The 23,435-nt window shown below is 43.8% G+C and overlaps 1 protein-coding gene across 1 annotated transcript in view; it reads right to left on the reverse strand.

The window, feature by feature from the left end:
* Nucleotides 1-4,878: 4,878 nt before the first annotated feature.
* LOC308099506 (uncharacterized protein) overlaps nt 4,879-23,435 on the reverse strand; it is a 31,401-nt gene continuing 12,844 nt past the window's right edge. The window contains exons 10-20 of the mRNA XM_080448250.1: nt 20,785-20,964; nt 18,723-18,874; nt 18,216-18,330; nt 17,785-17,851; nt 17,320-17,362; nt 16,396-17,202; nt 15,522-15,647; nt 14,150-14,275; nt 10,624-12,897; nt 9,159-9,306; nt 4,879-8,977 (exon numbers count right to left, since the gene is read on the reverse strand). Of these exons, the coding sequence (XP_080304376.1) occupies nt 6,014-8,977; nt 9,159-9,306; nt 10,624-12,897; nt 14,150-14,275; nt 15,522-15,647; nt 16,396-17,202; nt 17,320-17,362; nt 17,785-17,851; nt 18,216-18,330; nt 18,723-18,874; nt 20,785-20,964 (7,002 nt within the window). The 3' untranslated portion in view covers nt 4,879-6,013. The remainder of the gene's footprint in view (nt 8,978-9,158; nt 9,307-10,623; nt 12,898-14,149; nt 14,276-15,521; nt 15,648-16,395; nt 17,203-17,319; nt 17,363-17,784; nt 17,852-18,215; nt 18,331-18,722; nt 18,875-20,784; nt 20,965-23,435) is intronic.

The raw sequence follows: 23,435 nt of genomic DNA on the forward strand, positions 1-23,435 counted from the left end.
GAGAGAGAGAGAGAGAGAGAGAGAGAGAGAGAGAGAGACTAGTTGAGAGAGATACAAAGAAACAAAACAAAAATCCTTCTTTATGGTATGATAATATAATTGTAAAACTAATGGACACACTAATGTTCATTAACACAAATAGGCCTACAAGGCTAGGAGTTCAGGGGAAAACTAGCATTTCTGGTAGTCACTAACACGTTCCTGACACCTCATTTTTGGGAGAGTGCAATTTAGTGTTAATTTATCTATAGAAAATGTACCTGTAAGGGTCACTGAGGAGAAACATCACTGTGTAGTCAAGTTTATAAAACAATAATCTCTCAAGACAGATTCTGCAAACAGCAGAGTCAGAATAAACACAGAAGCACCCGGGAGGAAGTGGATTATGTAAGGGGACGAGCCAAACCAAGTTCCTGTCTCTACACACAAACAAATTAGGTGGTGCCCCCAGAGGCAAAAACCAGCCAAATGGGTTCAGATTGCTAAAACAGCAACATGGCTGCTCACCCCATAGATATATATAAAGGCTAGATGACTCACCCGCGCTGCTGGCCAATGGAGTACGACGGTGCCACATGGCGGCCATCTTGAAACAGTCATTCATAACATTATGTCTATGGTGCATATACTTTAAAATAACCATAGCGTGCTCAATTTTCATCCGATTTTCAAACGGTTTGGTGTGTTGTAAACACCAAAGATGTAGTTATGATACTGCATACTTAAAATTATATATATAAAAAAAAAAACATGATTATAATTATAAGTATGCAGTATCATAACTACATATTTGGTGTTTACAGTACTGTGACATCAGGCATGCATGGCTATATATGACCATATTGTCCAGACACAGACCCAGAGCCACTGACAGATAAGAATAATACAATATAGTAGAAAATAAGGATAACATATGAAAACAAATGTAATGCAAATGTGCTCAAGAAGGGTATAGGAACTTATATAGTCCTACCCCTTCAATACCTTCTGCTATACACTCTAATGTGTAGCCTATCTGTCAATCTTGGGTTTATTTTTGTTTTCTTTGATTTTACTGTCTGCTGTTATTGGCTCTTTCATTCGTTTTTTAATTGCTAGATAAACATCCCCATGCAAAACACTGAAGCTTTTTCTTCTCTTTTTTTGACCAAAATGGGGATCTAGACCTCTGTATGTCTGTGGTGAGATATGTGACTGATAGACAGTGATTTATGACAGCATTCCGGCTCTGTGTTGCCTACAAGGGCCTGTGGCGCGTTTGCATCTGAGCAATCCATCTTGTGTGTCTATTTTTGTTTTTGTCTATTTTTTGTAAAAACTTATTTTTTCTTAATTTTTCCTGCTTTTATTGTGAACATTTCTTTTTAAATTATATTTATTATTTATTTTCTATTACATTCCACTGTCTATACTAAATTTTAAATCATGTCTATATGTTTGTTTGTCAGGTACATTTCTTTATTCCACTGCATTTGTTACAGATTTTTTGTCTTTATTTTTTGAAAAGGAAAATGTGACAGCAATAACAATATGGGGGGAGGGGTGGGGAAAGGGAGAAAATGAAAAAATGTCTGACTGACTTCATGTCTACACTGTGAACCTAATAAAGATATTTGTTAAAAAAAAAACACTGAAGCTGAACTATGTGTCTGTCTGAAACAGGTAGACAGTAGGCAGCCTGAATAATATTTGTGTTATAACTGGCCAGCAGTTTGTGGACAAAGTAGACTCAGCCCCATGTGTTTGAGTCATACTGTAATCAGTGGTTCCCAAGCAGTGTGTTATTATGGGTCACGAGTAAATAGTCCCTCTTAGTACAAATATTATGAATATTATTGTATTAAAGAAAACCAAAAGAACCAATATGTCTGAGTCATAGTGTTGGGGGCGTTGTCAGACTACCCGTTGTACCTGTCTGTCTGTGTCTCTTTTGTGCCCATATATGGAGATGTCTGTTTCTGTCTGTCTACCTTTGTCCCTTTTATGCCCATATATGGAGATATCTGTATCTGTCCATTAATATCTGTCAGTCCTTGGCCCTTCATGCCCATATATGGAGATCCCTGATGTCATCAGTATATGCCCATATATTGGAACGCCCATATATGGGCATATATGGGCATAGAGCATCGCAGTTCCCGCCCACTTCCTGTTTTTTCCTGGTGCCGGAAGAAAAAACTCAATGCATTTTTCCATTGACATTTCCAAAAATATTTATATCTATTAATTTAAGCCTTGAATCAAGCCATCATGACATGACATGAATCATGACCATAAAACGTTTTTTTCTGTGATTTTATTTTATTTTATATTTAATTATATGATATACTATATTTAATAAATACCCTTTGTTTTGCCGTTTTCAACAAAGAAAAATCACAGAATCAAACGTTTTATGGTCATGATTCATGTCATGTCATGATGGCTTGATTCGAGGCTTAAATTAATAGATATAAATATTTTTGGAAATGTCAATGGTTGGATCTGTGGCTCTGGACAACCGGATCTCTGTAACTGTCAGTCCTTGTCCCTTTTATGGTCATATATGGAGATCACTGATGTCATCAGTATATGCCCATATATGGGCATCCCCCTTTAGCCAATTTTAATACAGGATTAGATAGGGTTTAAGTGGTTATTCATAATGTATTTATGAATAAACAAATTTCTCTTTTGGGTCTCTCAAGCTAAAAAGTTTGGGAACCACTGTTGTACATACTCCCATTCAAATATTAATCCACCACAAGTGAAAGTTGCTCTATCAAATTTGTACCCGAGTACTTGCTTTTAAAAGTATTTATGTATTCAAAAGTATGCTTCGCAGCATTATAATTTTGACATTTAAAAAAAATCTTTAAGATTTCTCAAAAAATATCAATAGAGAAAATGGCAGACCTACAAGCTCTACAAAGATGTTTGAAGAACAGATTGATTACATTTCCTTCTTGCTTTGTAAAAGAAAACACACTCGCACCCAATCTCCTTGCAGTTATGAAGCCATAAACAAGTGTTTGCAGCTGCCACTGGCTCCAAACAAATCAATCTGCATATGCCAACACAGTCAGACACTCACAGACAGACAGGCACACACACACACACACACACACACACACACAGGCACGCATGCACAGAATAACATAGGGCTGGGTGGTAATCGGGCAGCCTTGGCACAGTGCCCTGACTGAGACTCTAATGCACATCACTGGCACACAAAAGGAAACCCACATGAAGAAAGGAGAGAGAGAGAGAACAAAGCGAAGCAGATGGAGGAAAGGAGGAATAAAGATGAAGATGAAGAAAGCATACCTCTTCTGAGCTGCGCATCATCATAGGAGGCGTGATCTTCTTGATTGGACTAGTTTACTACACTCTAGTCTGCATGTCTGTCCATTTGTATGTCTGTCTCCGAGTTTAATCTGTCTGTGCCTGTCTGTAAAAGTCTCACCCTCTGTAGGTCCTCTCTTTCTGTGTCTGTAATATATCTGTTTGTGTTTAATCGCTGCCAGGAAATTATTGTATTTCTGTCTGTCTGCCCGTCCATCCGTACATGTTTGTGTGTGTAGGTCTGTCTAGGTATGTTGTCCATCCTGTCCCTGCATCACTGTATTTGTCTGTATGTATCCCTGCACATCCTATGTCTGTCTATCGATAACAGAATAGAACGTGTTCATGTGGTTCTCCCTGCTTGAGACGCAACACCAGTCTGTATACATGTCTGTCTGTCTGACTCTAGCCAGTAGAGGCAGCAACACAAACGTACACATGGGCATACAGTCTGGCAGTCAGTCAGATAGACAGATGGACACCCAGACACACAACCATGTTGGGGAGAAATGCTCCACGTCAGTCAGATGTCAATAGACATTATGTGCGTGGGTGTGTGTGTGTGGTACATGCCGTACATGTTCTTAATCATGTCTCCCCACTATTATTGACCTCCAGTTTTCCCAATGCCCATCCAAACTGGGATCTATAATATACATCATATATGGCATAGTATGCCATACCCCCCCCCCCCCCCCCCCCACACTTTCCATTCTCTAAATTCAGTCCCATCACGCCTCAGTTCATCAATGGCTGGCAGTGTTTGCAGCCATAACACAGCTACTGTGATGAACAGAGAGATGGTGATATATATTGTGGAGAAAGACACAGAAAGAGGAGATTGGAAGAAGACAAGACAGAAAGAAAAGGGGGAGAGAGAGTGAGTGCGAGAGAGACAGAGAAAGGCTGGATCTTTGCCATATCCTTCCTGTTGTGAGCTAATGAAGCAAGCAAAGGCTTGGACCCACTTCAAGCACAAACACACACACACACACACACACACACACACACAGAGTACAGTAACGAGTTCTGGCAGTGTGCATATTGTGCACATGCATTGTGCTGATTTCTAACGTGTACACACCTTCCACAAAACCACATGTATGCCAAATTGAAGCCTTTCACCTGGTCCTAGTGTGTGTGTGTTCGCAGGCAGACTTGTGTATAAAAGGGAGGGAGGGAAGATGATGAGAGAAGAGCAGGAGAAATCAGGTGGAAGAAGAGGGTTGAGGAGAAAGAAGATGGTGGAGGGAGGAGAAAGGAGGAAAAATAGGGAATATGGGAGAGGGGAGGAGGCATATAGAGGAGGAAGGAGGTGAAGGGAGAGGGGCGGTGGTGGAGAGAGCATAAGAAAGGAGGGAGGAGATGGCAGGACAGAAGAGGAAGAGAGAAGAGGTGGTGGAGGTAGGAGAACGGAGGTGGTAAGATGTGAGAGAGGATGAGAAAAGATGGAGGAAATGGCAGAAAATATAGATACATGTATATAAATAGAGGTTCTATGATATTCTATTGGAGATTCTGGAGGAAAATCAACACTGCACATTTTTTGGGGGGCTGACGTTTCTTTATTATTATTACCCTCAAAACAAAGAGAAACTAAAATTGCCCACCAGTAAACTACTCATCAGCTACGTCATTTTTAAATAAAATAAAATTACATTACCATTGAAAAAAAAAAATGCAACACTGAGGGCTAAGGGAGACATTCAGTCACAAACCCCCTTTTTAGTTTTCAAAAACATGTTTACGTGTCCCTTCATACTCCAGTGTGAATTTGCCCAGTTGTCATTTCCTAAGTAAGCAGGTTTCATTCTTTTCAAGATGGAATATCAGGATGGCAGGTTCAGTTCCGCAGCCCTGAGGGAGGTTTCTCCAAGAACTTCAAAGCACCCACACCAGACATGGCTTTGATCTGTTCAAGGTGTTTGTGCGGGTGTGAGACACCAGTACTTTGAACCATTAAGGAAACCTAAGCCCAGAGTGTTCACATTCATTTCATTATATTCATTATAAATTAGTATTTATAAAGTGCTTTCCCCTTTTTTGTCTTTATTTTATCCAACCTGGTCAAAAGAAGGTCTGATGTGCAAGGTGACCATAAGGCACTGCAAAGCGAGCCCAACAACCAGCTTAGAGATAAAAGAAACCAAAAGACATCAGGCAGTTTTTTTTGGGGCACCAAAGTAAGGAAAAGAAAAGCAAAAAATCATTCAAGTAATTTTCTTAAGTGCTAAAAAGCTCAAGCATCTCAGCTCAGTAAGAGCTTAGCGTGGTTAAATGAAGGCTTGCGCTTTACATCAGCAGTGGGCACCATACTACTATATATACAACTCCGATTTGCTCTTTGACTTGATGAGTCACCCATCTACGCCCAATGCTGTTCAAGTCAGATTAGATGGAACCGATGTAGGTCCAAACATTGTAAACATTGCTAAGGCTGACCTCTCTGAGGCAAAAAAATATCTAACTCCTCTCCGCTTCAAGTACATTAAGCCGATGGCAGTGCTTGTCAAATGGTCAATAACCAATGACAGCGGACAGGTCTGTTTGCCACGGGGGGCCAATGGCATCGATCCGTCACCGGCACAACCAGTAGTCTAACAACTAATTTAGTGAACTTCACTGTGATTGGTCAGTTGGCATCTTGGTAGAGTTGAGAAATGACGAGTGGACCGAAATGATGGCAACATCAGACAAATTCCCTCTGAAAGCGCTGTCTCTCTCTGTCTCTTAGTGACACAGGTCCTCCAGAGGTCTGACGCTTTCTGAACTCCTCTTTCCAATCATCCTCCTCCTCTCCTTCATCTTTGTTTTTCAGTAATGTCTTCCTCTTATGTTTGTGTGTCTTCATTTCTCCCTCCTCCAGGCTCTTCTGTTTCTTCTGCTTCTTGTGTTTAATCCTTTCCCTCATGCCATCCTGGCTGGCGGGTGACCTCTCCCCCTCCTCCATCTCTCCCTCTCCATCCGCCTCTCTTCTGCCTCCGCTCCACTCTCTCTCTCTGTTCCATGGGTCGAATTCACCTCTCTGCCAGCCCTCTCCTTTGCCTGGCGTCGGTCTTTCTCTGGCCAGTTCCTCCTCCTCCTCTTCCTCACTCTGGCTGAGGTCGGGTAGGAAGGCTGCGACGTCCATCACTCTCACAGGCTGTGACACCGCTCTCTCCAGGTTCCCTTCTGTCTTTCTATTCCTCTCCCACTCTCTCTCCCTCTCTCTGCCCTTTGACCTCTCTCCATCTCGGTCCACCTCTTTCTCTCTGTCCCTCCCTTTGTCTCTCTCTGTCCCTGGAGTCCCAGTTCTGTCTGTGTTCATCAGCGTGATTGTGTCTGAGCTCTGTGGGCTGGCAACACTCCCGAAAACCCTGTCCCAAGATCTCCAGGGACCCTGATCATCTTCCCTGCCCGCACGCGAGGCCTCTACCCAGTGCTTGTCTCGCCCTGCTGACCCCCGTCTCACCTGGTCTTCCTCCACTTTATCATTCTTTATTAGGATCTGTGTTGAACCCCACCCGGGACTGATCTCTCTTGGCTGGTTGGGTTCTGACCGTCCCTGGAGACTCGTGGAGGACTTGAAGGGGAGTGGGCCTCTCTCCCTCCCCGTGCTGTAGGAGGGAGGCAGTAGGGAGCTGTGGGCTGAGCGAAGGGTACCGGGAAGTCCGTCAGGGGGTGTGTGATGGATTTTAGGATCTTGATGAGGAGGACGATAGTTATGATGACGATGGTGGTACTTCTGACCTTCCTCTTGGTCTACGGAATTGTCTTGGTGGATTTTTGGAGTAATGTAATCAGGAACTGGATTGTATTCAGCAGAATGACAAGGAGAGGAGTCTGCAGAGGAGGATGAAGAGGAGGAGGAGGAGGAGGAGGAGGAGGAGGAGGAAGATGAGGATGAGGACGACGAAGAGGACGACGAAGAGGAGGAGGAAGAGGAGGTGGAGGAGCAGTGTTCCTTCTTGCTGGCTCGGTCAATCCATTGATCCTGAGCGCTCTCTTCCTCTCTCCTCTTTTGCTCCGAGCAGATCGAGGAAGAGTAGTGAGAGGAGGAAGGAGGTTTTATGTGTCGGTCGGGGGCCATTTTGCAGCTCTCCCTCTCCTTCCCTCCCTCTCTGCTGCACTCTTTATCCCTCGTTCCATCTTTGAACCACTCTCTGTCATTTTCCTTCGCTCCGTCTAGCTCCCTCTCCACTGTTCTCTCCTTCTCTTGTTCTCTGGCTTTCTCTCTCCCTCTGCCAGCAGGGGAGGTGCTGGCTTTAGACCGTTTACTGTCAGGTATACATTTATTGTCAGATCTAATTTTACAGTCAGGCTTATCTTTACGGTCTGATCTAGTTTTACTGTCAGGTCCAGCTTGACTGTGAGACCTATCTTTACTGTCAGGTCTGTCTTTAGCGTCAGATCTAGACCTACTGTCAGGTCTATCTTTAGAGTCAGATCTAAACCTACTGTCAGGTCTATCTTTACCATCAGATGTCATTTTACTGTCAGGTCTGTCTTTAGTGTCAGATCTAGACCGACTGTCAGGTCTATCTTTACCATCAGAAGTCATTATACTGTCAGATCCAGCTTTACTGTGAGCTCTATCTTTACTGTCAGGTCCAGTTTTATAGTCAGTTGTATCTTTAGGATCGGATTTCATTTTACTGGCAAGTCTATCATCAATGTCTGGTCCAATTTTGTAGTCAGTCGTATCTTTAGGATCAGGTCTAATTTTTCTGTCATGTCTTTCTTTGCTGTCATGTCTTTCTTTGCCGTCAGGTCTATCTTTGCTGTCAGGTCTTTCTTTGCTGTCAGGTCTATCTTTGATGTCAGGTCTATCTTTACTGTCAGGTCTTTCTTTGATGTCAGGTCTATCTTTGATGTCAGGTCTATCTTTGATGTCAGGTCTATCTTTGATGTCAGGTCTATCTTTACTGTCAGGTCTATCTTTACTGTCAGGTCTATCTTTGATGTCAGGTCTATCTTTACTGTCAGGTCTTTCTTTGATGTCAGGTCTATCTTTACTGTCAGGTCTATCTTTACTGTCAGGTCTTTCTTTGCTGTCAGGTCTATCTTTGCGGTCAGGTCTATCTTTGCTGTCAGGTCTATCTTTGCTGTCAGATCTATCTTTGCTGTCAGGTCTATCTTTGCTGTCAGGTCTATCTTTGCTGTCAGGTCTATCTTTACTGTCAGGTCTATCTTTACTGTCAGGTCTATCTTTGATGTCAGGTCTATCTCTACTGTCAGGTCTATCTTTGCTGTCAGGTCTATCTTTACTGTCAGGTCTATCTTTGCTGTCAGGTCTATCTTTGATGTCAGATCTATCTTTGATGTCAGGTCCAGTTTTACAGTTAGTCGTATCTTTACAGTCAGTCATATCTTTATTGTCAGCTCTAGTTTTATTGTCAGATCTATCTCTGCCACTAGAGGGGGCCAGAGTCATGTCTGAGTGCGATAGAGGGGTGGACCTCTTCTCTTTCTCCCCTTTCTCCCTCTCTGGCCTCTCCCTGTTCTTATGTCTCTCCTGTGTTGTCTCCGTCTCCTTCGGTCTCTTTGTATCACCCTCCCTGACTTTTGTCATGGGGACGGACAAGGGAGGGGCCATGAGGCCACTGGGCTGAGCTCTGATCTCCCCCTCTTCCTCTTCATCAGATTCTTCTCTCTCCCACTTGGAACGGGGCATCTAGAGGAGAGGGAGGGATAGGGTCAGAGAGAGGAAAAACTGGTGTAAATTAGACATTGTGCACTAAGAGCAAAAGGAATGGTGTGTGTGAGTGTGAGTGTGAGTGTGTGAGAGTGAGAGTGAGAGTGAGAGTGAGAGTGAGAGTGTGTGTGTGTGTGTGTGTGCGTGTGTGAAAATACACCTGTATAATAACTATTTCGTCCTCAGCAGAAGTAGATCTGACTTGGGAGTATTCTTCCAGAGTCTTCACCACTGTCTTCCTGTGCTGGTGTTCCTCCCCGCTCAAGCCTCCTCGGCGCACTGGACTGCCTCCTGCGGAGCTGGTGCTGCTTCACATACAGGCAGACAGGAAGAATACTTGTGTTCATGAAGGACGCAAACAAAGGCTTTATTAATTGTGAAAAACACAATATGTACAAACTGAACTTATTCAAACTGAACTTATAAAATGTATTCATTGTGTAAGCCTTAGTATTGGAGAATGTAACTTAAGAATGTTAAAATTAGTAAGTACATTAGCAAGATAGGAACTCAAGCTGTGTCTAACCTCGCGTCACCAGGCTTTCCACACGGAGATATACCAAACGAAACGAAACGATTATACCAAACTAAACACATTTTAACGAGGGGAATCATTTTGGAGGTGCACCGGCGCTTTTGGTTACTGCCATGGTTTCCTGCCGTGGGCTATATTCATCTAGACCGGATCAGAAAACCACAAAAGGAGTTGATCCCAGGCTGGGATGTGTCTAAAATCATTCACTACTAAAGTGAGCTCATCCGATATCTAATGTTTCATGCCTTCATTACATGTCACTAGGGTGTACAACAGTATATGACTGAGCTACAGGTGACAATCACTATAGCACGTATGACATTAGTCTAGCCCAGTGGTTTTCAAACTTTGTTCTGTACTGGGAAATTAGAGTGCACAGTACACAGTAGATAAAAAATGTCTCCTCTCCTCTGTGTGCCATTTTTCTTTCAGCGCATGGGTCCACAATAAAATTGTTCTAACTATACATTCAGACAGCACTACAAAATGGTGAACTCACTAGTGGACAATATTGTGAATGATTTCAAAGTATGTGAGAATTGAAGTACATGCAAGGAACTAAGTAAGTGAGAACTGAACACCCGTTTTTGTATAATTTTATGTTACATTTTCTATAGCTGTCTTGCTGTGATTACCTCTATTTTAACCTGTTTTATGGCTTTTACAATAACTACAGTTATCGTATTATTATTAGCCAACTGGCTAATACTGGCACATTCAAGCAACGTCGATTCGGGTGCTCTGTCCCTATATAAGCAAACTTGTAAATAAAAACGAAAAAATAAATACTACTATTGTACATAGATATTGTTCAATATATATAATAGGATTAAATGTTACATTTTGTAAAGTATAATTGCAGATTAATCAAATAATCAAATAATTGAATTAATCAAATAATCAAATAATTGAATAAATAGACAGACTAATCGATTACGAAAGTATTACTGGTTAGCCACTGCCATAGCATGAATGAGAGATATAATGAACCTCATGAACCTCACTGGTCTGGGCATGTCATGTAACAGGCCAAAATATTCTTCGAAAATAGGTGAACATTTGACGAAAATAATTTTATGAGGACCCTGACCTGGCATAGTCCACTATGTGGTCTGGAACCCTTTCTGGGTCTGGACCCCTCTGGTGACTCCTGCTCCTTTGTGCCTTGGACCCATATGACATCGACTCCTCTCCTTTGCTCCTCCTCCTTCTTTCAGCTCCCGGCATCTTCTTTCCTTTTCGTTTGGACTCCATCACCATCTCCTCCTCTCCCCAGGCCCTCCTTCTCCTCTCTCCCTCCTCCTCCTCCTCCTCATGCGCTTGTACAGCTCTAGGTTTTGATCCTTCCTTCTCTTGTCCTTCACATTCCTTTCCCCTCTTCTCTCCTTCCTCCTCTGCTCCAGGGCCTCTGCTCCTCCTACTGTCCTCTCTCCTCCCCTGCTCTCCAGTACGGGTTTTTCCTGTCTTGTCCAACACACTCTCCTCTGTTGCTCTGGTGCTTTTGTTCTTTTGTCCGCCTCCAATAGAGGAACCGGTCCATAAATCAAGGTCTTCCTCCCCAAAAATATTAACTTCAAAACTCTTTCTGCTTACTTCTTCCTCCTCCTCCTCCTTTATATTGATCCCCCCGCGCATCTGTCTCTCCTCCTCTTCCCAGCTAGCCCTCTCACTCTTCTTTCCCACCGTCTCTCCTTTCGGATTTTCTTCAAACATGGTCTCCTGTTCTCTAGCCACCTCCCTCATTTTATCGCTTTCGGCCTCCCCTTCTCCTCTGCTCTCCTTCTCCCATTCCTCTCCTTCACCGGTATTCTCCTTCACCTCGCCCACCACCTGTCCTCCTCCAGCCGAGGTCTTCCTCTTGGACTCCCTCCGTCTCTCGCCATCCTCCTCCTTTTTTAATTTCTCCTCCGGCCTCCTCCCGTCCAGGTTGATGTTGATGCTTATCTTCTTCTTCTGCGGCGTCACCTTCATCCCTCCCTCCCAGATCTCTCTCTCCGTTAGGGGCTGGGCCTTCACCCACTCTTTCTTCTTCTCCTTCTTTCGTTTCTCTCTGTCTGGTGGATTCGAGGACAGACTCTGGAGGGGTTCCTCCTCCTCTTTCAGAGACCTGTCATGGCAGATCTCCTGGGAGACGCTAATCTCTTTCTCCCTTCTCTTCCTCTCCTCTTCTCTCTTCCGTTTCTTCCCCTCGGGCCTACTACGGTCCAGAGCTGGGCTACCATCGGGCAGTCGGTCAGCATCTCTACCCACCCTGCCTGCCTCTGTCCTGGGCGTGTTTCCCCTGTCTGTCTCCCTGCCCTCCATGGAGTCTGGATCTGCTCTTGCCATTCTCTGTCTGTCCTCTCCCTCACTGTCCTCTTCCGTTTGTCTGTCCTCATGACAGCCTTCTCGATGGTCTGCAGGTTCCACTGGTTTGATGGGAGGAAGGGCTGAGGCATCGTTGGTGATCGGTTCATCACACAGCGGAGTGCTGCCGCCATGGCTGACTTGTCCAGCGGTATCAATCCTCTCCTCCTCATGGATGTTGTCAGTTGAGTCTGAGGCACCGGGGAATGACGACGACGACGACTCCCCTTCTCCCGCCCCTCGCCCATTCTCCTTCTTCGTCCTCCTCATGTGCTTCTTGCATTTCTGGGCATCGAGGTCAGCGGTTGTCGAGTCAGTAACAGTCACAGAGAGTTTTGTGACTGGCAGGCTGCCGTACTTTGCGACGCACCTCTGCTGGTACGTGATTGGCCTGGCTACGTCTCTGGGAGGAGGGGAGGAACTGCGTCTGGCTCTGGACTGCGTCTGGCTCGGGGCATGCGGGGAGGGGCTGTGCCTCCTTTTGGTACGCCTGTGGGAAGAACGGTGACGGGAGTGCGACGACGATGGGGGGCTGCATCTTCTTTCTCCTCGGGCCTGCCTCCTGTCAGGGGGAGGAGGAGGAGGAGGAGGTGGTGGCATGGGAAAGTGCGGCGAGAGGTGCTGTAGGTGGCTGAAGTATTTCTCGTACCACTCCCTGTACTCCCTCTCCCACTGCCGGTGTCTGTCAGGATCCCTGCCATCGGAGTAGTGGTGGTTAGCTGCTGTTTTCATGTTCCTATAGCAACCACCCGCAGAGGGCCTCTGCTGTTCCGCCTCCTGCCAGCTGCCTGACGGTGGTCTCCTGCCAGGCTGCTGCTGCTGGTGGTGTTTGTCGTGGCGTTTGTTGCCAGAGTGTGCTGCTGACGGCGGTGATTTAGACCTGGAGTGGTAACTGCCCCGCTGGGATGACGAGGAGGAGGCCGTTGGGGAACGTGACCGCCGGTAGCCGTAGCAGGCGGGGCGACCGTCACGTGGCGCTCGGGCGGATTGCATCCGCTGACGGGAGCGAGATCTGGCCCTGAAGGAGACAACAAATTCCAGACATTTTAAGACCATTTTTATATTTGTTCAAATTAAATATAAGATTGACAAGTCAAACGAGAAAAGTTATATTATTTATATAAACATTATATTTATTATTTATTTATATACATTTACAGAAAAATATCTTGAAAGTACAGTAAACAGTATAATAGACAAAGGACTATTGGAAGAGTACAAAAGAAGATATCCTATATTAAAATTGGCTTACGGGAGGACCGGCCGGCCGGCGGGTGGGCCGACCATGTCATCATGCTCATGTCACCATGACTCAGCCATAACCATTTAAGGAGTTCACAATGCAGCTACACCCAAATATGGAGTGTGTTGTCTAACCTCAATGTGTCATCATGGCATCAGGCGCAAACAAATCAGTCAGCTCCACATATGGGCACAAAAGGGGGCATGCCCATATATGAGCATATACTGATGACATCAGGGATCTCCGTATATGTGCATAAAAGGTACACGGACTGACAGATACAGAGATCTTAGTTACACAGGCGTAAAGTTCTCACTATAAAAATATTGTCGTGGAAAATTACGTTTTCACTTTTTGTGGCCAATCAGTGAAAATCATTTTTTTTTAAATGTTTATTGCCTTGTTGTCAAATATATAAAACACAATGTAAACAGACAGGCTGATCAATATGGGACGCGGTTGGTGCCATAGTTACCGCAAATTAGATTTCATATTTTATTAAAACTCATCAGTTGATAAGGTTATTCGGTGTATAAGGTATATTAATAGGGTGGAGTTTAATGTCACTATAATTAAATTCACTAGAAATTATTACAACGCAATAAATGATTATTATTATGATTATTATAATAATGTACAATTATGAACATTTAATTAAAGCCAAAACATTTTTTCATATCAGTCCCAATAGGACAGATTAATTTGATATGGGGTCCATGACCCCTGGCCTAAGGGACAATATACTGTACATCATTGTAACAAGATCTATCAGGAGCTGCTACTGACAGAGATGTTCATTGTGGGGCATGACTGTCACATACTTTGGCCGGCCTGTTTGTGTGTTTGTTAGCTGGTGTTTGAAACTAGGCATGTTTCCCTCAGAGACACCCTGCGGGATGTCATTTCAACTGCAGTATGAATCAACACATCAGCATACATGAAGCCTGCAGACATGCATGTGCGGTATTCTGCTGATACATGGCACTTGGCCTTCGACAGAAGAAATAACAATGAAGTTGCATAATACCTGCATCTGGTGGTTCTGCCTTGGGATGGTGAACGAGATCTGGAGCGGCTGAAGGAACGAGAGGAGCTGGAGCCGGAGTAAGAACGAGAGGAGGAGCTGCTGTGGGATGGACCTCGATGTGGTGACCTATGTGAGAGAATGAGAGAGAGTGAGAAGAGCAAGAGAGAGAGAGAGAAATGGTAGACCAGTATTTTAATACGTTTTTTTTTTCTAGCATTTATTAGACTTGCATTAAAGTTCAAATATACTCAACATTTCAGAGCAAGGCACGGAGTTGCACCGCTTGTCACAGTGCTCTTCACAGTGCTTTGTTAACCAAGAGTGTCAAGTACAGCAGCAGCGCTGGCAGCCCCTCCCCAAAATCTTTGTGTTGCCAACACATTTCTTAAGCGTCTGCGCATGTAGCAATGTGATCAGCCCTTTACAACACATCGCCAATTAAATAATAATAATTATGACGTAGACGTGAATGCCAACTGAATAGCCTATACAGTAATTGTTTATTATTTAGTAAGTATAAAATGTAAGTCAATTGTTTTTCAATATAAAGAAAGCTTTTTATTACCATATGTTGGAACATGTGTCCACATAATACATAACTTTTCTTGGCCTCATATGTAGCAGTCAATCACTAAATCCAGCTTTGAAACTCCAAAGTCAAGGTGGCCGCCAGCAGCCTTGAACCTGGTGGGGAAATGATGCGTATCTGCGCAATTGAGCAAGGATTCCCAACATGCATAGATTGCTTACCTAGATTCACCAGTAAGTGGCAGTGCATAATTATAATTAAGCTAATATGGGTAATTAAGTTGGCAAAGTGACCCAAATGATCAGCCGGTACTTTGGCATCCCTGCTTTGCAGTTTATAAAAAAAACACAGTGGTTGACTCAATTTCCATAAGGTTGCAGTGTACAACAGTATGAAAGTTTCTGCTGAATACATTTTATGATCGTTGCAAAGCTGCAGCATGTGTGGCTAATTTTGTATGAATTTTCAAACTGGAATTTCAGACTACTGTTAAGAGCAACCATAAGGAGAATTGGCACCATATTATACATGGATTTGGACTGGATTTGGACTGCACCGGGCCTCTGTGCAAGTTTGTGTGCATTACTGTTCATGGGAAGGCAGTTTTTGTGAGAAGATAACAAGTCCCTAATAATAATAGTAATAATATGTAACTTAAAGTAGCAGCTGAAAATAATGTGTTTTCATCTGCCTAAGCTACATCTTGCATCCTGAAAGTGAGAAACGTGCATGTGTCCTTATCGCATGTGCCAGTAAGTACTAAGAAACCCTGTAAATTGTGTAATTTCACCATAACGTTTACTAATTTGTCATCAGTGATTCAGACTGAGAGATATTATGTACCTGGAGTAGGAGCGTCTTCTCTCCTTCTGGAGATTCCTGTATTCCAGCAGCTCTTTGGCAAAGTCGTTGGTCATGTCCTCCAGCTTGGATTTCTGCCTGGACCTGCCCGACACACGGCTGGAAGGACTGAAAGACACACACACACACACACACACACACACACACACACACACACACACACACACACACACACACACACACACACACACACACACACACACACACACACACACACACACACACACACACACACACACACACACACACACACACACACACACACACACAAATAAGCCTTTTTTTGTCTTAAATTTTTATCCCACGATTTTGTAACCCATTATTTTCACCCAGTGCCAATTGCCTATGTAATCCTGGGCGCTACTCTCCCTCTGCCAGCCTAGGGAGAGCCCTGAACTGAGCTCATGCCTCCTTCAATGCATGAAAAGCTAGCAAGCCGCTTCTTGGGGAGTTTCCCCGGTAGGACGTAGCGCGTGGAAGGAACACGTTACTCCAACCAGTTCCTTTTCCCCTCCATCAGGCAGTATTATAGAGACCAGGATTACTGCGTGTTTTTGTGAGGGAACCTACCGTAGAGGACACGGGGAGAACATGCAAACTCCACACAGAAAGGCCCTTTCGCCAACCCCACCTAGGGTATGGGCACTGTGATGAGGCAGAGGAGAGGACACGCCCACGCCACAGTAAAACGCATGCGAACACGAGAGTTCTACAACCGATTTTCGCCCACAGACACTTACCGATGGTCTGACAGTGGTTTGGTGGGTCACAGTAATATGGTAGCGAAATAATTAAATGTTTGGACAACAATAGCCAGCCTTGCATTCATATCTAATCTAATGAATCCTCCATTCACCTTTCTTTCAACCTCCTCTGGTGTCTGTAGAGCTGCTCCTTAGGGATGAGGGGAGGAATGGAAGAGGTGGGAACAGCGGAGGACAGTGAACCTCGGAAGGGGGTCCCAGTGGGAGTTGGGGGTGCCCACGGGGTCACCATAGGGGGTGGGTAGCTGGTCAGAGGCGGCTGTCCAGGGGGATAGGGGAAAAAGATGGGTGGAGGGGGAAAGAGAGGAGGATGGGGAAGGAGAGCTGAGGAAGAGGAGGCGGAGGAAGAGGGGGGGGCTTGGGGGGGAGGGAGGCGGTGGTTGTCAGAGTGGGGGGCTTGCGGGGGAGGGAGGCGGTGGTCGTCAGAGTGGGGGGCTTGGGGGCGAGGGAGGCGGTGGTCGTCAGAGTGGGGTGCTTGGGGGGGAGGGAGGCGGTGGTCGTCAGAGTGGGGTGCTTGGGGGGGAGGGAGGCGGTGGTCGTCAGAGTGGGGTGCTTGGGGGGGAGGGAAGCGGTGGTCGTCAGAGTGGGGGGCTTGGGGGGGAGGGAGGCGGTGGTCGTCAGAGTGGGGGGCTTGGGGAGGAGGGAGGCGGTGGTCGTCAGAGTGGGGGGCTTGTGGGAGAGGGAGGCGGTGGTTGTCAGAGTGGGGGGCTTGGGGAGGAGGGAGGCGGTGGTTGTCAGAGTGGGGGGCTTGGGGAGGAGGGAGGCGGTGGTCGTCAGAGTGGGGGGCTTGGGGAGGAGGGAGGCGGTGGTCGTCAGAGTGGGGGGCTTGCGGGAGAGGGAGGCGGTGGTCGTCGGAGTGGGTCCAGCTACTGATGGGGTGATCCATGGTGGAAGAGGAGCTGCGGAGAGACGAGACATACAGTAAGACATCAGAAGGGAAAAAGAGTACTAAAGCAATACGTACTGTATGGTAGGCAAATACCTGGACAGACACACACACACACACACACACAAACCTCTCCCAGGTGGGTGGTGGGCCAGACTGTCTGAGAGGTGGACCTGTGTATTCAGAAAGAAAAGTGTTTTATTTTTTTCCGAGCAAAAATACTCTTCCTCAGTCTGGTTAAAAATGTGTAGATTGAATACAATCTTTCCCTCATAATCGTCTTCACCATCATCGTTTCTTCGAAGAAGAAAGGAATGTGGATTGTTTGGCCACTGTGTTCACTTCCTATTGCTTACTGTTGGTTGTAATAGTTATGAAAAGAAACTTCTTCTATGGTTGTGATCCTCCAGACTCCAGAGGTAAGTGGATTTAGCGCCTGATTGCGCCCTTGGTTGCGCAATGTGTCATGCACCAAAAATAGCAGATCTGCCTGCTCACAACGTGTGCGTGCTGCTACATGTTGAAGCTTGTAGATCTGCTATTTTCAGATCTACAGCCACACACTGGTTCGGTGGCTTGGTCTGTTGTATCTCACCTGATGTTGACGGCTGTAGGTTTAGACTGGTTGACTGGGGTTGGCCTGCCATTGGAACAGGGTAACCCTAGGAAAACAAGAACAATAATAGACACATTTAAATATAAGGAACTGACCACACAGATGTAGACACTCTACGAATCAAAGTCTGAAGACAGACTGAATTTATGTAACTACACATTTATCTCTGAAGCCATTTTAAAACAAAACATTTTCAAGTCTATTGGTAGAAGCAGTGACTGCTGCAATACTAAAGGAGAACAGACAAGAAATGCAGCATACATTGCAAAATGCATAGACTGCTAGAAAAGGTACCACTGCGGTGTGATAATATCCAATATATATTGTACAATGTGTTCATTTAACAGAGGCTTTTACTGTGTACACATAAATGTGTGTTAAGTGTTGGTGTATTGTATGTGTGTACTTACCACAGGTATAGGTGGTGAGGAGGGACTGGGTGAGTCGGTAGCAGAGACCACGACAGATGGGACAGTAGCAGCGGTAGCCATAGCAACAGCCGTCTCCGCCTCAGCCTCAGCATCTCTGGAGAAACATTGCATCAACACAATAACAGTCATACTTCCACAGGTGAATTTTTCGGTGTCCGATCGATGTGAATTAATTCAGTCACAGATTGCATAGCTACAGTACATGTGTCAAATAAAAAGGCAACATTGTTGTTCAGTGGGCTGGGATCCAAAAGGTGGCCATGAGATGTTCTGACAGGGTCATTGTGTTGTCAGGTATACATTATACTGTATGTTTTATTGTAATGCAAGTCTAATTCATTCTGTAGTTCATTATTAACACAAAATGTTCTACTGGGTGTTTTCAGGCACACAGTATGTATGTGTGCGCGGCTGCGCTCGCATATGTGTGTGTGTGTGTGTGTGTGTGTGTGTGTGTGTGTAGTATGTACACGTGTGTATGCATACTTGGCAGGTGTATCCAGGTGATTGTGCTGGTGCTGAGGGGAGGCCACAGGTGTGCTGTAGGAGGAGGAGGGGCCTGTTGCTATGGGTGGAGTTTCATCCAGTTGAGCCAGGGGAGGGGTGTCTGAGGCTGGCGGGCGCGGCATTAGAGGGTCCTAAGGACAGAATAGAATAAGTTATGCCGATGACGCTCAACTGTTTTTCTCCTTTTACCCCTCTGCTACTCAGGTTGAAGAGTGTATCGCTGCACAGTGGATGTCTCGTCTTCCCACCACCTCAAGCTGAACGCAGAAAAGACAGGGCTTCACTTCTTCTCAGGTAAGTCCAGCCCCATGCAGGATCTCACTATTTCCATAGACAACTCCCTGGTGGCTTCTGTTTCAACTGCTAAGAGCCTGGGAGTTGTCCAGGGCAGTCAGCTCTCATTCAAGGCATACATTGCATCGGTTATTCGCTCCTGTAGGTTTACACATTATAACATTGGAAAGATTAGACCCTTTCTCACCCAGGAGTCTAGCCAGCTCAAAACTTGACAACTGTAACTCCCTCCTTACTGGCCTCCTGGCATGCTCAATTAAGCCCCTCCAAATGATCCAGAATGCCGCAGCACGCGGCACGCACCTTTTACGCTCCCTCCATTTGCCTACAAGGCAATCAAAAGCAAGGCACCACCATTCCTTCAAAACCTGATCCAAACCTACAACACCTCCAACTCACTAAGATCAGCTAACACAGGAAAGCTGTCTGAACCTTCCCTAAAATACTCAGGACAACGCTCCACACATCCCAGACTCTTCTCCCTTCTGGCTCCCAAACTAGGGAACAAACTCCCCGTTGCAGTCAGATCTGCAGACTCGCTCCCAATTTTCCATAGTTGAAGACTCACCTCTTCAGACTCCACCTCACCCGCTAGCACTGCACTCTCCATGTACCGCTTCCTGCTACCTTATGTCTTGATACATGCTATTTTTGTAACTTAGGTTTGTTTTCATGACCACAATGTTAAGAATGTAATTTAGATGGCATGTTATTTAAACAGATGCTAGGTTCATTGTACAGATTGTTATTTTGACACTATATTGTTGATGCTAGGTTCTTCGTTTACCAGGGATCCTAGTTTCTTGAGACACTACACTGTCTCTCTGCATTCTATGTATGTGGTTACCTCTGGATATGAGTGTCTGCTTAATGCCTAAATTGTAATTGTTAATTGTAGAATAGACAAAATTCAAATATAATTGAGTATAACAGAAAATAAAACATTCTGTTATTTTACACAACAGGAACTTTTACAGTGATAGGAGTAATAAGCAACAGATTCACATGTATAAGGAATTACAAATGGTAATACAAAACTAAACAGAAGTGCTAGCTCACTGCACTGAAAATCTACTTTTTCATTGTTGTATCCAAAGCGTGTTCCCAGAAGGATCGATCCTGATGTTGAAAGTAGTCAGGGAATACACTCAAACTAGAATGCATGGTTTAGCTTGTTCATACTTTCAATCTCTGTCGTACCTATTTTGGGCATGTAAGTACATATACATGGATTAAAGCAAAAAATAAAATCTCTGAAAATGTTTGTATGGCCTAATGTGCGATTTGTGAAACATCCCAAACTATCAAGATTATAGCGAAAATAGCTTATCTACAAGCTCTCAATGCGTTGCAGACGCATATTTTCGCTGTGATGGCTTCTATAGAATCCAAATGACAGAATTGAGATAATAGCATATCTACAAGCAGTTACTTCTGCCGGACGACACTGTATTTGATAATATAATTACATGCCCAAGTTTTAAGTGGTTAATTCCTTCACCACTCTTTTTTGTTAAGATTTGTTGCTAATTCAAACAGCTGCTAATAGTTAATTACAGATACTCAAAGGCTCCTTTAAGAGAACCTGCAACTGAGACCCACCTCATTATCACACTGTAATTATTTCTGAACAGCTTCAATGACACAGGTCTGAGGCTGTTATTTTTTGTCGTAATCTAATCCTCCTGCCAAACCCAAACCTCAAACATTGTCATTAGGAACCTCTAAGTGTTATTGTGACATTAACCTGCTGGCTGCGGATTGGCTGGTAGGCCCTTGGGGTTCGCAACTGTGAGGAGGAAGGAGGGGTAGGGGCAGGGCTTGGTGTGGGAGTCAGGTTGGGCGTTGTGGTTTGGGACTGGGAGTTACTAGCTGGTTTCTTCTGGTTCTTGGCATAACCGCTTTCATTCTTGAAGTTGTTCACGGTCTGTGAGGGGACAGATGACAAAACAAAGATATAAGAGTAGATTTAGGTTAAAAAACTCAACCCTACAGCAGCTAGCAAATGTGGGCTTTAAGAGATTCTAAATGCCCAGTCAAAACATCCATCCATTAATCCACCTTTCCTACCATTCATTCAGGGTCCAAAATGGACTTTTTGGCGCAAATGCCGAAGGAAGGTAATCTGAGATTTACCAGTGAAAAAAAATATTAAAAAAAATATATATATATATATATATATACATATATATATATATATATATACACATATATATATATATACACACATACATATATATACACACATACATATATATATACACACATACACATACACATATATATATATATATATATATATATATATATACACACACATATATATATATATATATACATATACATATACATATATATATATATATATAATTTGTTTTAATTTCCCCGAAATTTCACACAGAACCAGGAGATAACACGATCCAAAGATTTACTGCTCCATTCAGTCCTGGTTAAAATATTAGAGAAATATTCTGAATCTCTGCTCCTGTGTTTTACCGTGTATTTTTGAGCGAAACATGCTATTTTCAACTGTATCGGTATAACAAGCGAACGGGAATCGCGATGACTTTTTTTCTTCTCTTTCAAGTAAGCATAGTGAAACCCTCCGTGATTAGCAACCATCAGGGGATCGATCATACTGGAGATAAATATTCTGTGACTACTTGCAAAAGGTTGTTTATGACAGGCCCATAGATTTATTTATTCACAAAGACAATGATCAAAAGTAGGATTTGAACCGTGCTTAAATAAATCTTCTTACTGATATATTACGATATGAATTAGAACACAAACCAACATAGTTAAACAATAAAATTCTAAGTGTAATCTTTGAATTGCCGTTTTTGTTTAAATGTGCTATACAAATAAACTCGCCTTACCTCTGCTGAATTCATACTCTATTGTGTGAGAGTGCCAGTTGCCAAAAAGAACAGGTATAAGCTAACAATGCGTAATATAGCTTTTTGCAGTACATCATACATACCACTAAGTTGGCCATTGAAGGGGACAGGTTGGGAAAGCTACCTGATAAGGCAGAGATGTGAAATGATCAGACTGTGTGTGGAACCACCTTACCCAACTGCCAGAAGAGAGGGTTACGAAAACTATATTTAATTGGAATAGAAGATGTAATCATCCATGGCTAAAAGGTCTCTTCAATTTTTTTCACTTTCTGATTTAAATGTATATTTTATGAATAACCTTCATTGTAATATGAAAACGGTCAAACATAAATTGTCAATGTTACATCAGGAGCAATGGAGGGTGGACATTTGGAAACAAGCAAAGTTAAGAAATTAGGTTCAATTCAAAGAGGACTATACCACTGAACCTTATGTTGCATTTAATTTAAGCCATTCAATCCGGGAACACATCTGTGTCATTTTAGATTATTAGCCATAACCATTATTTTATACCTTGGGCTATTCAAAAACAGCAGATATACAAGCAAATCTTTGAGCGAACATTTGTAACTCAAAACTTTGCTGCTTCAAGGGGGGGTCCCTGGAACAAAAAAAAATTTGAGTTGGGGGGGTCCGCGGGCCAAATACATACATTTTGGGGATCCTTGAAATGTTTTCATTGTTCAAGTATATCTGCAATTTTTTTAATAGCCAAAGAAATTTGAAATGACACAGATGCGTTCCCGCATTGAATGGGTCAAAGAGAGGACAGAGGTCCCTGGTGCATTCTGGTGCATTACCTCTGGCAGTTGAGGTGGGTAGTATACTGGCATTCCTGAGGAGCAGCGATTGTGTGTTCTTTGTGACCTGGGAGTTGTGGAGGATGAGTTTCATTTTGTTTTTCTTTGTCCACTGTACAATGATGTAAGAAATTCTTTATTTGAAAAAAAAATTGTTCAATAAGGAAGTTTTTGTTTTAGGAAAATTCATAGAGACAGGCATGGCAGTTGCGTTGGACTGGAGAACGATGTATCCGTAACTCACAGCCTGGACAATCAATATGTTTATGTATTCTGTATGTGGTGTATCTTGGTGTATGTACATTTTGTAGTAATGGAGTGTCTTATAAGCCTGTGCATCTTGTGGTGCAGGACACTATAATAAAAATCTATCTATCTATCCACATCAGTTCTTTTCAGCAAGCAACACCATCGCACTATGGAGTATAAATTGGATTTTAGTCCTCACTACTAGAATCAAACTGTCACAGCTGCTGTGTAGATTTAGCAACTTGATTAACATCCAAGATTCCATGTACCGCTGTGGAAAGGTTCCCCGGGGAAAAGGTACAGTAGCTCTGTTGGGATATCCCCACAATGTACTTTGTTGTAGTAGTAGTAGTAGTAGTAGTAGTAGTAGTGAATGAACTGCTGGCTGCCAGTTTCGCCATCATGCAGTAATTCTGTTAACTGTTCCTTTGTATACAGATAAACTG

The sequence above is a fragment of the Gymnoscopelus braueri genome (assembly GCF_963280865.1).
Source record: "Gymnoscopelus braueri genome assembly, chromosome: 13".
Classification (NCBI taxonomy): domain Eukaryota; kingdom Metazoa; phylum Chordata; class Actinopteri; order Myctophiformes; family Myctophidae; genus Gymnoscopelus; species Gymnoscopelus braueri.